The 11,760-nt window shown below is 43.9% G+C and overlaps 1 protein-coding gene across 1 annotated transcript; it reads left to right on the forward strand.

The window, feature by feature from the left end:
- The first annotated feature begins 551 nt into the window (after positions 1-551).
- On the forward strand, positions 552-7,002 carry trib2 (tribbles pseudokinase 2). The gene is made up of 3 exons (XM_033649141.2): positions 552-1,868; positions 3,369-3,661; positions 5,968-7,002. Exons 1-3 carry the CDS (start codon positions 1,599-1,601, stop codon positions 6,440-6,442), a joined length of 1,038 nt encoding a protein of 345 aa, XP_033505032.1. The 5' UTR covers positions 552-1,598; the 3' UTR covers positions 6,443-7,002.
- The last annotated feature ends 4,758 nt before the right edge of the window (positions 7,003-11,760 follow it).

The following is an 11,760-nucleotide window of genomic DNA, read 5'->3' on the forward strand; positions in this document are numbered from 1 at the left end:
TTCATGTTTGAGTAAATATAATCTACCACAACAGACTCAGTGTTTCTCTGCAGATGACTCCAGGATGGTGTTGATGCAGATGCACATGTATAACCGTGCAGGATGGTGTCTATCTGTGTGTGTGCTTCTGCGAGAGAGGGATCCCCCCTTGCTTTCCCTTGAATGACATTTCAGGAGGAAACACATTTGTAACACAGCACGTACAGTAGCTATACTCTCACTGCCTCCACCTCCCCCCTGCCTCTCCTCCCTCCTCCATCCAATTCACCAGCGTGCGATGCATTTAGATTTCTGGGGGTGTAGCCACACTACATGCTTCTCACATGACTGCGCTGCATATTAGAAGTCAGCTTGGAAGCCAATGGGGTTTCGATGTAGGAGTGACGTCAGGGGGCGGGTCGGTATGCTCGTGTGTGTGTGTGTGTGTGTGTGTGTGTGTGTGTGTGTGTGTGTGTGTGTGTGAATGTGTGTGTGTGTGTGTGTGTGTGAATGTGCGCGTGCGTGTGCAGAAGCCCCCTCCGTCAGGCAGCCAGGCAGCGCTCTCGCTCTGTACAGGCGCAGTGTGTGAAGTGTGTGCAGCTCGGCTGGCCTCCCTCCGCACTGAATGGACTAGATTCCCAGCCACGTAAGAAGCACAGCGGCACCACGGGAGAGAGGATGTCCTGCTGAACCGAGGGATAGGCCTGGGAAAGTCGGCCGGCCGTCCCTTCCTTCCTTCCAGCAGCAGCTTACAGCAGCAGACACACAAACACAGACGACACTTTGCTTCCACTGGACTAGAGAGCAAGAGAAACAGAGAGGACGTCGACTCCCGCACACAAAGAGCTACAGCAGTTTTTTCCGGATGGGGTTTTCTCCTTCTGTGGTAGATGACAATCGCCGTGCATGGATATGATCCTGGGGAACAAGGCCGTGCACTGACCTGGTACTAGTTAGCCAAGGAAGCTAACTAGTTAGCTCTGCACCTGCTAGCCACCATTCGTCTGTCAGATTTTCGGCTAAATTCAGCAGCTATATTTAGCTCGCGAAACTTGCTTTATAGATATTTTTGCTTGAGTATTTTCTCTCTCTCTGTGCCTGCAATTGTGTTGTTTCCGTTTTATGAAACGTGCCATAACATTTAACCGGCAAAGATAAGCTAGCAAAACTTAGCACTCTTTCATTCATTGTCAAAGCTTGACTTTTGGTAGCCTTTGTTACGTCGTGCCTGCTCGCGCTTGCTAACGTGAATGCAATTGCAGCAGGTCTGTACAAAGGGTTCCCACTCAGTTAGGGGGAGTAATTCTGTCATTTCAGCCCGGCCTTATCTCCTGAATGGAAAACAAAGGAGGGCAAATGAACAGTTGAACTCTGCAGAGACACCAGACCCCCTTTTTGCTTTACCTTTGCTTTGCCTGTTGATATTCAGCCACATCCTCCTGCAGCAAGGTGCAGCTGAATCTGCTTTATTTTCTACTTTACTCAAGATTCATTACAGGTCGTGATTTTGCACATTTACAACAAAGTGGTGCCCTGATCGAGGAGGAGGAGGACGACAAGGAGGAGGAAGCTTTCTCCCCCCCCCCCTCGGTTTTGTGGAGTTATCGCACTTATTCCTCATGAACATACAGAGGTCAAATCCAATTAACATTTCACGTTATGGGAGATCGCGGCACAAATCGCACGACTTCGAAGAATTGTCTTGCTTAAGGACTACAGAGTCGCACCAGAGCTTCAGTCCCAACCTCGGGTCCCCCAGCCCGCCGGAGACCCCGGACTCCTCGCACTGTATCTCCCGCATCGGGGACTACCTTTTGTTGGAGCCACTGGAGGGAGACCACGTTTTCAGAGCCGCCCACCTGCACAGCGGGGAAGAGCTCGTATGTAAGGTTAGTAGGCACTGCTGTAGACCTATCCTACCTTCATGCACCCCGGGGAGTTTCTGGATTTACTCCAATCAGGGGGTTGCAATGTGGACACACATCAACATTGCATTTTCAGGACTAAAAGTGTGTCACCTTTGCAGCCATCACATGAATAATTAAGGTTTTATTCCAATGCATATTGCTCCAAATGCAATGCTCATACTGCACAGATACATACATATAGATGGAGTCTATAGTCTGGTTATTGCAGTAAATCCACACCCCTGAACTTTTCAATAATTGCTTGCATTGTAAATATAGAGCTGGCACAGCAGCCTAATGGAAAAAGTGAATGGGGCGAGCTGCGTGGTTTGGATTGCATGATGTAACGTTGACAAAGGAGTGAGTAACCACGCACACACTCCTCTCTCCGTGCTATTCTCGCTTACCCACTGCTTCTCCCTTTCATAGTGCAGTGCTATAATCGTATTATTTCACCCTTTGGTTTTATGTTCGGTGCATGAGCGTGCTCTTCTTGCACAGATATTAATGGGGTTGCAATCTTGTGGGGACAGTTGCACCGAGAGAGAAGCACACAGGGGTTCGGGAACTTTACAAGTGGAGCCAGCTGCTGTGACATTGGCTCCAGCTTTGACCCCTTTAATCATAAGAAACCACCTTCACCTTCCCCGTCACCTTTCCCGTAAGGTTGAGGCCTTTCCTCCACATGTTTATAGCCCATATTGACTTTGGTATATTACTGATTATAGGGGCAGTGTCCCCAAGGTTCAGTCCAGCTTAAGGAGGCTTAAGTGGCTTGATAAAATGAGACGATAGTTACATGCACCGTTGGCCTCATAAGGCATGACATATCCAATAACCCGTACCTTTTGACTCCAGATAATGTTTCGTCATGATGGCAATAACAAATTAATGGCCTTTGGCACAGCCTGTGAGCTAACTGCCTTTTGACCCTCTCCTGCTTTGTGCCGGTTTCAATACAGCACCGATCAATCCCCCACTCCTACCATTGATCACTCCCTCCAAGCTGGAAGCTTCCGTCGCAACTTAAGATCTTGAGGAGCTGTGGGGTGTATTTTTGTATTGACTGCGAGCAGATGAGCCCTCTCACCTGAACTGGTTGTGCTGAAAGTCAATGGGGGGTTACTATGGAAACAAAAGAGACACTGCAACCCCCTGGCTGCAGCACAGCGCCATTCACTAACATGATGCCTTTCACCGTGTGTACATACTCCCTCTGCCAAAGGAGTAAACACAAGTTTGGTGTCTCAGGAATGTGGCAAACTGCTCACATTTTGCTTAATTAAAGGACGTTTTGCAGCTCTGTCAGTTGGATTAAAGTGTTTGTCGCCACCGTGGGAAATTTGACACAAACATCAGCACACAAAAACAGCCACCTAATGAGACAGTCGCGCTCATAACTCAACCTAGATTTAAAAAAAAAAATCTACTTTGCTTAAATGTCGCTGTAAATATAAATCTTTTCCCATCTTATGATTGCAGGTTTTTGACATTGGCCGATACCAGGAGTCACTGGCGGCCTACTTCGCCCTGGGCCAGCACCAGCACATTAACCAAATCCTGGAGATCTTGCTCGGGGAGACTCGAGCCTACGTGTTCTTTGAGAGGAGCTATGGCGACATGCACTCTTTTGTCCGCACCTGCAAGAAGTTGCGGGAGGACGAGGCTGCCAGACTCTTCTATCAGATAGCCTCGGCTGTGGCACATTGCCACGACAACGGACTGGTCCTCCGTGACCTCAAACTGAGGAAGTTTGTCTTCAAGAATGAAGACAGGTGAGTTCTGCAGAAACAAACAGTCTGCTTTGCACTTTGCTTCATCCGAACACGTTGTGTGTGGTGTAACTGCGAAATGTAACCGTGTCAGTGTTATCTGTGCTCTGTCTCAGCTTACACAGAGGATAGTGTAAACTGAGACGATACAAGACTGGCATGCCTCTCCCAGATGTTATGCAGAGTACAGGAAACATAAGCCCTTTGTGTCGCTCCAGGCTATTTTTGTCAGTTTAGTAGTGGATATGACTCACATGTACAGTATAGGCGGTGTATGGATTCACACAGTCGTTGCAGTGCAGCTCTTCCGGTGGGGGCAGAGATGTTAGCAGGGCTAGCTTTTGGATGACGGATGATCAATTAAGGCGAGCTTTTGCCACTGCTGCACTTCTGTAGTGATCAGCAGGAGAAATCTGTGGAATCACACTTGCATGATACAAATCTGCTGACCCCTGGTGGCAGCATGTGGAAACTACATGCATGAAATCCAGGCATCTGTTGCCACAGCAACCTGAGAGTGCCTTTTTTTTATTAATGAAGACATATATATTTTTTAATTTAAGCAGCTTTTAGCTCAGACTTTAAATGTGTCGCACTTTTTATGTGTCAGTGCTTGTGCTAAAGTGTCTTGGATAAACTTCTCTACAGCCAGCTCTGATCACCCATGACAGAAGCACAGGCTGCACCTCATTGCCCTCTATCTGAAAGTGTGACGTCATTGCTTGGCACTAACTGTGGAAAAGGGAAGTTGAGCCGCCTCACATATTCAGTACGGGTCCAGTGACCTTGACTGTCACACCAGACTGCTCCTGAGCTTGAACGCCCAATGCCCCCTCCCCCCATTAAATGATTGATGTTGAATTTTAAGAGTGATAGCTCAGGGCGGTATTGGGTCACATTTACTATATAGCCTGTCAAGAATCCTCTTACACCTTTTCAGTCCTCCTGGCTAAGTCGACTGTGTTTTTGAGACACAGGGATCTGCTCTGGCTTGAACTCAAGTGTGTGACAAAAGGCTGCAGTGAGCGCACAGAGAGCGAAAAGGAACAAGACCAGACATAGAGTGATACCTGAGCAGGCTTCCTCAGCATGCACTAGCTTCCCTGACCTGAATTTGTCATACGGCTGTTAGCCTTTGACCAAACAGCAGCCTGTTTAAAGAGCAGTGGAATCCAACACAGCTACTTAAACAGGCCCTGTTGATGTGCTCCTCGTACTCCAAGCTCATGAGACATTTTAGGATCCAATGTAGCTTAAATAAAGACAATGGGCTACTGTTAAAAAATAGGCTAAGTCTTTTTTTGTATTTATAAGCCCTCTTAACTGTAATGGCAGGTTTGCGCATGTCCTCCAAATGAGCTGTTATCCAGGCAGTAATATGCTGTATTTAAAAAAGCACATGGCTCTTTATCTCGCAGAGGAACAATGGGTGTTTGGCTCAGGGAAACAAAAGAATTTTCCTGATTTGGAAATGTGAAAACGGCGTATTAATGGAAGCAAATTACTATTGCTGACAATGAACAAGTGAGTGGGCTGATGTGAAAGTGTGTGCACGTGTCACAGATGGCATAAAATACATTCTTGAGTAAGCCGGCGCTTCTTGGATTCCTCTTTCCCAGTTGCTTCCAGTAGATGCTATCACACACCCTGGCCCTTTGTCTCGTGGACCTCACACGCAGATGGCAGCATTTCTAGGGCCCCACAAGTGTCTCTTACCGTGCACGTGGAAAATTTCCTTGCCCGAGCCTCTCAGGATTCTTTGGCGACAATGCTCCTGAACAGGCAGCCATTATTATCAGCACTCAAGGGCATCATAGCTGCTATTGTGGGGTTTAGAGACGAGTGCAAATAGATGCTATTTTGAGGGGGAAGATCAGGAGAAAAAAAAATCCACGTTGTCGGGACCTCGATTCTCCGAGCCAAACAGTTCAATGCGTGCAACTTAAGACGATCAGTCACCCGTAATTGTGTTTCTTTTGAATCGTGGAGGTCTTCTGGAAAGCCTATTTGTACGTCAGTGCTTTTTGGCTGGGCTTTTATCTAAGTGAAAGGAAATGTCAAACTTAAGCCTTGAGCATTATGTGCTCTACTTCCTCTGATATCCAAAAGCGATGGATCTAAAACACTTAAGATGCCCATCAGAGCAAATTACCCCACTTGAATGTCTTTTGTGTTTCACTTTTTGTTAGTTGGCATCCAAAGATTGGAGCTATGATAGTGATTATCTCTCAATAACAGATTATTCTGTGTGTCCATTGCTTTTGTAAAGTGGTATCATCATGTTGTTTCGTGTCCTTGTGTGTCCTCAGAAGCCTCGTGAAGCTGGAGAGCCTTGAGGACACTTATATCCTGGACGGTCATGACGACTCCCTGTCAGACAAACATGGCTGCCCAGCTTATGTCAGTCCTGAGATCCTCAACGCCAATGGCAGCTATTCGGGGAAGGCAGCAGACGTCTGGAGTCTGGGCGTCATGCTGTACACCATCCTCGTGGGGCGCTACCCTTTCCACGACGTCGAGCCCGGCTCTCTGTTCAGCAAAATCCGCAGGGGCCACTTCAACATCCCCGAGACGCTCACACCCAAGGCCAAGTGCCTGATCCGCTCCATCCTCCGCCGGGAACCCGCCGAGCGCCTCACCTCTCGGGAGATCCTCGAGCACCCCTGGTTTGCGTCCTCCGGAGCACTAGGGGGCGCCGCGGTGCACGGCAGAGGGGAAAGAGAGCAGGAGCAGATGGTGCCTGAGGTGAACATGGAAGAGGAGCTGGAGCAGTTCTTCAGCTGAGCAAAAACACCAAGCACAAAATGGACGACTCCGCCACGGTTGGCTCGCCACGCTCACAGCAGAGCCAAAAACAGTAGTTTAGAGATTAATAGGTGAACATTTGTCACTCATAATAAAGGTGTTTCCATCTTGTTTCCTTTTCCACCATTTCATGGAAAACCTTGAGCCTGGCATGACAAATGGCATCTATACATCACCTGGTGCCGCACGTCCTCCCGCTCGGGGACGCTGCCGCCAGACATGCAAGTTGCAAACAATGTAGCAAAATGTTCTTTTTGGATCTGTTTGGTTTAATGTGGTGCTCATAAAAGTAGACACATTCACCATTTTTTGACACTATGGAAAGCATGAAGGGACATCAGAAACCAAGGAGAACAATTCAAAATGAACTGACAACGTGCAACACCACACCTTTTCTTACAGATTTTGTTTCTCTTGTCATAGCTTTAGGTGGTACCAATTTAAAACCACAGACCCAGAGTCAGGGATCACAGATTACCCCTGACCTGGGATCCATTGGTTAATAAATGGAGCAGCTTAGGCTTTTTCTCATCATCAAACATGGTTGACGTCGTCTTTTTTTTCATGGTTAAGTTTTGTTTTGTCATCTCATTTGTCTCAGTTTGACCATCATTGATAGTTCTGACATCGTCACTAAACTCCTCGACGGCCTTGTTTTTAGTCATTTGTATGTTTCTGTCCACTTCATTCACCACCACACTTTTATCTTTCATTACTTTTCAGTCATTATTTGTGTTTAAGCTATTCCACTCTGTTGTTACTGCTGCTTTAATATCACTCCCTAAACCTCAATCTTAAACCGATTTGTCTTGGTAAACCTCCAAACATGGCGTCGTGCACTTGATGTGTTGGGTGAATGGACGATTCCACCTCTTAAAAATTAGCTTCCTCTTATTTAAAATTCATTCTTCAGTTGTAGGAACGAGAACGTAACGTTTATTTAAATTGTAACAGCTATATATATATATATATATATATATATAAATATATTATATATATATATAAATAAATATAAATATATATATTTAAAACTACATTGCAGGGTTTTTCTTTATTCAGAGATTCCTTTTTCATGTATGATGTAGGCAATATCTTGACACAGGACAGATGCAAAGAGGAAAACGTCTGTCCGAAGTTTTGGAATACACAATATCTTCTGTGCCAGTATTCCGGTGCCCCCGACAGCCCACGCCACCCGGTCTCCCTCGTTTCTTTTTAAAACTTGATACGAGATATTCAGTGATAGTATTGCTACGACATGTTCACTCCAGGACCCCATGTTAGTTTTCTACTGCCTGCGTAGGTTCTGTGAAACGGTCATGCTCGGAATGGGTACCAGTGGACATGTTTTGTCGTATCTCAATGTTACTTGAATTTGTGTTTTTATCTAGTCATTGGCATGTGCCCCATGAATGCTATAGCCTGCCTAGCAGGGGGGAGGGTGGGGGGCGGGAGGGGTGGGGTGGGATTGGGCGGGAGGAGGGTGCTTGTTTTTTAAGAAAAGTTAAAAAACATGAAAATTCTCAATTTGCTACTTTTCTGAGTTGCTTTTCAATAAAAAAAACTTTGCTTTTATTGTTTTTTTGTAGACTGAGCTACCTTTTATTTAAGTTGGTGCTGATTTGGTGCTAATGTTTAGTCCTTTTGTTTCATGGAGGGGGGTGGTGCATGGTGGGATATCTGCCTCAGATGTTCTGATTGTATCGTAACAGATTCTGGTGTTTTGTCCAAATTTATTCAGTAAATAAATTGTGAACTGCTATTTGACTTTGTTGTTCTTTTCCACACACTCGATCAGCACATAGAGTTAAAGCTACCAGACCAGTGGTTCCCAACTGGTGGGTCATAGTCCAAACGTGGGTCACGGGTCTAGTCTGAATTAACCACAACTGACTAGAACTCATGTCGAGTTTGTAAAAAACACACTTTATTTGTAAGTGTGGTGAGTTTCCGGCATAGAGCTCTTATTTGGTAGTGCCCTTTACTGCTGTAGAGTGAGCAAACTAGCTTTGACATGGCCAAATGCATGTATGACGATGAATATATTAAACTGTGTGGACCTTGAACTAATGACTCAGAAGAAATCTGCACCCTGTGGCTGCACCAGTTGGGAAACACTGGACTAGACGATGTTTAAACCCTCTATTATAGATAGATCCTTCAATACCTGGACCAAGAATGGATCAATCACTTCAAAACACTAGTTGATGATAATTCTGTATCATTGAAGCAGCTGTGATTAAAATTTAAAGATACATTATTAAGGATATTCCTTAAAAACAATGTATAGACTGATACAAAAGCACTCCCTCTCAGTCAACACCCAGTGACCCACTAGAAGAGTATGGAGGTGTATTTTTCTTTCTTAATACGGCTCCGTGCCGACAACTGCCATTAATGGGGACATGATGTTTTTGGGTTGTCAATTTGTCCACCATCACACTCTCATGAACACAATATCTCAAGAGGGCCTTGAGAGAATGTCTTCAAATTTGGCACAAACATCCACTTGGATGTAACAATGATCTGATAGATTTCAATGGTCAAAGGCCATTCTGATCTCATTTCAAATACTTGCAACATCGCAGTTTTGTATCCTCACACTCAGCTCACTTTTCATCATTACTGCTTAGCTCTCTTCTTTAAATCTGTCCTGGAGCTCAGTTCCTACCCCAAAGAGATTATTGGCAAAATCTACACTCTACTCAACTCATAATTTAGAACTCCTGACAAGTTAAAGAAGACAAAGAAGAAGAATTAGATACAGAACTTTCTGGGGAATATGGCAACCCACATTAGATAAGACACACTCATCTTGAATTTGTTGGATAGATCCTAACTGTAATCACTGTGGAACAACACCAGCCGCTCTATCCATAGAGCTTCTTGCCATAACATTAATATTTGGCACGGTACAGCGGAATCTCCATCTCGACCAATTTGGCATAAACATGATAGCTTTCATTACGCCCCTGGCTAGGAGATTTATTCTCCTCAAATGGAAAGACAACTTTACTCCAACTTTCAATTCAGATAAGAGATTAAAGATGCATTAAAATCGTTAAGCTACAAGAGGCTGTGCTTGGACACCTCAGAAATTTCACATGTAGAGCAATAACCTCCCCAACACCTTTTTTAAAAATTATTAGATTTTTGGTACCCCCGTTCTTTTTTGGTCTCTCGGTTTTATCATGGATGGATAACTGATTGGGCCTACCAGGCACAGACCCAGGGGCCCAAAGTGTCACGCCCCCTCACAAAGAGGCACAAAAAACTACAGACATGCAACACAGCTGCAAATAGACACAGAACAACCACAAACAGACACACAGCGACCACAAGGAGACACAAAACCACCACAAAGAGACAAAAAAATGACTACAAAGAGACACACAGTGACCACAAGGAGACATAAAATGACCACAACGAGGCACAAAAAGACTGCAAAGACCTGCAAAACAGCTGCAAATAGACACATAACAGTCACAGAGAGATAAAAAGCAACGACAAGAGACTCAAAATGACCACAAAGAGACACAAAACAATCACAAAGAGACACAAGGAGACATAAAATGACCACAACGAGGCACAAAAAGACTGCAAAGACATGCAAGACAGCTGTAAATAGACACAAAACAACCACAGAGAAATGCAAAGCAGTGATAAGAGACTCAAAATGACAACATAGATACATACAGTGACCACAAAGAGACACAGAATGACCACAAAGAGAAACAAAATGACCACAAAGAGATACATAATGACCACAAAGAGACACATAATGACCACAGTGAGATACATAATGACCACAAAGAGATACAAAATGACCACAAAGAGATACATAATGACCATAAAGAGACACAAAATGACCACAAAGAGACACATAATGACCACAGTGAGATACATAATGACCACAAAGAGATACAAAATGACCACAAAGAGATACATAATGACCACAGTGAGATACATAATGACCACAGACATAAAATGACCACAAAGCGATACATGATGACCACAAAGAGACACAAAATGACCACAGTGAGATACATAATGACCACAAAGAAACACAAAATGACCACAAAGAGACACATAATGACCACAAAGAGACACAAAATGACCACAAAGAGATACATAATGACCACAAAGAGATAAAAAATGACCACAAAGAGACACATAATGGCCACAAAGAGATACAAAATGACCACAAAGAGATAAATAATGACCACAAAGAGACACATAATGACCACAGAGATACAAAATGACCACAAAGAGATACATGATGACCACAAAGAGACACAAAATGACCACAAAGAGACACAAAATGACCACAAAGAGATACATAATGACCACAAAGAGACACATAATGACCACAAAGAGATACATAATGACCACAAAAAGATACAAAATGACCGCAAAGAGATACATAATGACCACAAAGAGATACAAAATGACCACAAGGAGATACAGAATGAGTACAAAGAGACACAACATTAGTACAGAGATACAAAATTAGTACAAAGAGAAACATAAAGACCACAAACAGACAAATAATGACCACAAAGAGACACATAATGACCACAAAGAGACACAAAATGACTGCAAAAGAGATGCAAGACAGCAGCAAATAGACACAAAACAACAACAGAGAGACACAAAGCCACTACAAAGAGATGCAAAATGACAACAAAATGAGGAAAAAACAGACACAAAACAGCGACAATGAGACCCAAAATGACCACAGAGACACAAAACCACAGACAGATGCTTACTGACCACAAAAAGATGCAAACAACAACTAAAAGAGGCTAAACCATCAGTCTGTGTGTCTTGCTCTTATGTGGGGTCCTTTTGCCCAGAGGCCGATTGTCTCATAATCTGCCTATGTGCTCGATGTGTCATATTGTACATTTGTAATGGTACATTAGGTAAGGGTTACTTGCGAGATGGGATTTTGGTAAAAGGTATCAAACTATACTTCAAACTGTATTTTGTAAAGTCTGAAAATCAAATTCAAATGTACTTACTTGTACACTGTCATCTGAACAAAGGCACGATATGCTCATTTGGTCAATGATACATTATAAAAACACATTTTCAATACACTGTGTTACATTCCTCATATGTTAGTTATTTTCTGGAATGTGAAGTGCATATCTAAAGTCATACACAGTCTCTGACATCTCAGTGGGATAATCTGTAAAATATATTCTGATGTCTTGTCAAACTCCTTTTCTTTGATATTTGATTACAAGACGTGAGACGCCTTTTCATTCCACATCTAAGTGATTCCAACTTGG

The sequence above is a fragment of the Epinephelus lanceolatus genome, chromosome 13 (genome assembly GCF_041903045.1).
Source record: "Epinephelus lanceolatus isolate andai-2023 chromosome 13, ASM4190304v1, whole genome shotgun sequence".
NCBI classification, from domain to species: domain Eukaryota; kingdom Metazoa; phylum Chordata; class Actinopteri; order Perciformes; family Serranidae; genus Epinephelus; species Epinephelus lanceolatus.

What these genes read in the sequence shown, in the direction of transcription:
- trib2 (XM_033649141.2), top strand. Translation starts at nt 1,599, where the DNA reads ATGAACATACAGAGGTCAAATCCAATTAACATTTCACGTTATGGGAGA. An exon ending in GGGAAGAGCTCGTATGTAAG is followed by an intron (nt 1,869 to 3,368) that starts GTTAGTAGGCAC and finishes TTATGATTGCAG; the next exon opens with GTTTTTGACATTGGCCGATA. An exon ending in GTCTTCAAGAATGAAGACAG is followed by an intron (nt 3,662 to 5,967) that starts GTGAGTTCTGCA and finishes GTGTGTCCTCAG; the next exon opens with AAGCCTCGTGAAGCTGGAGA.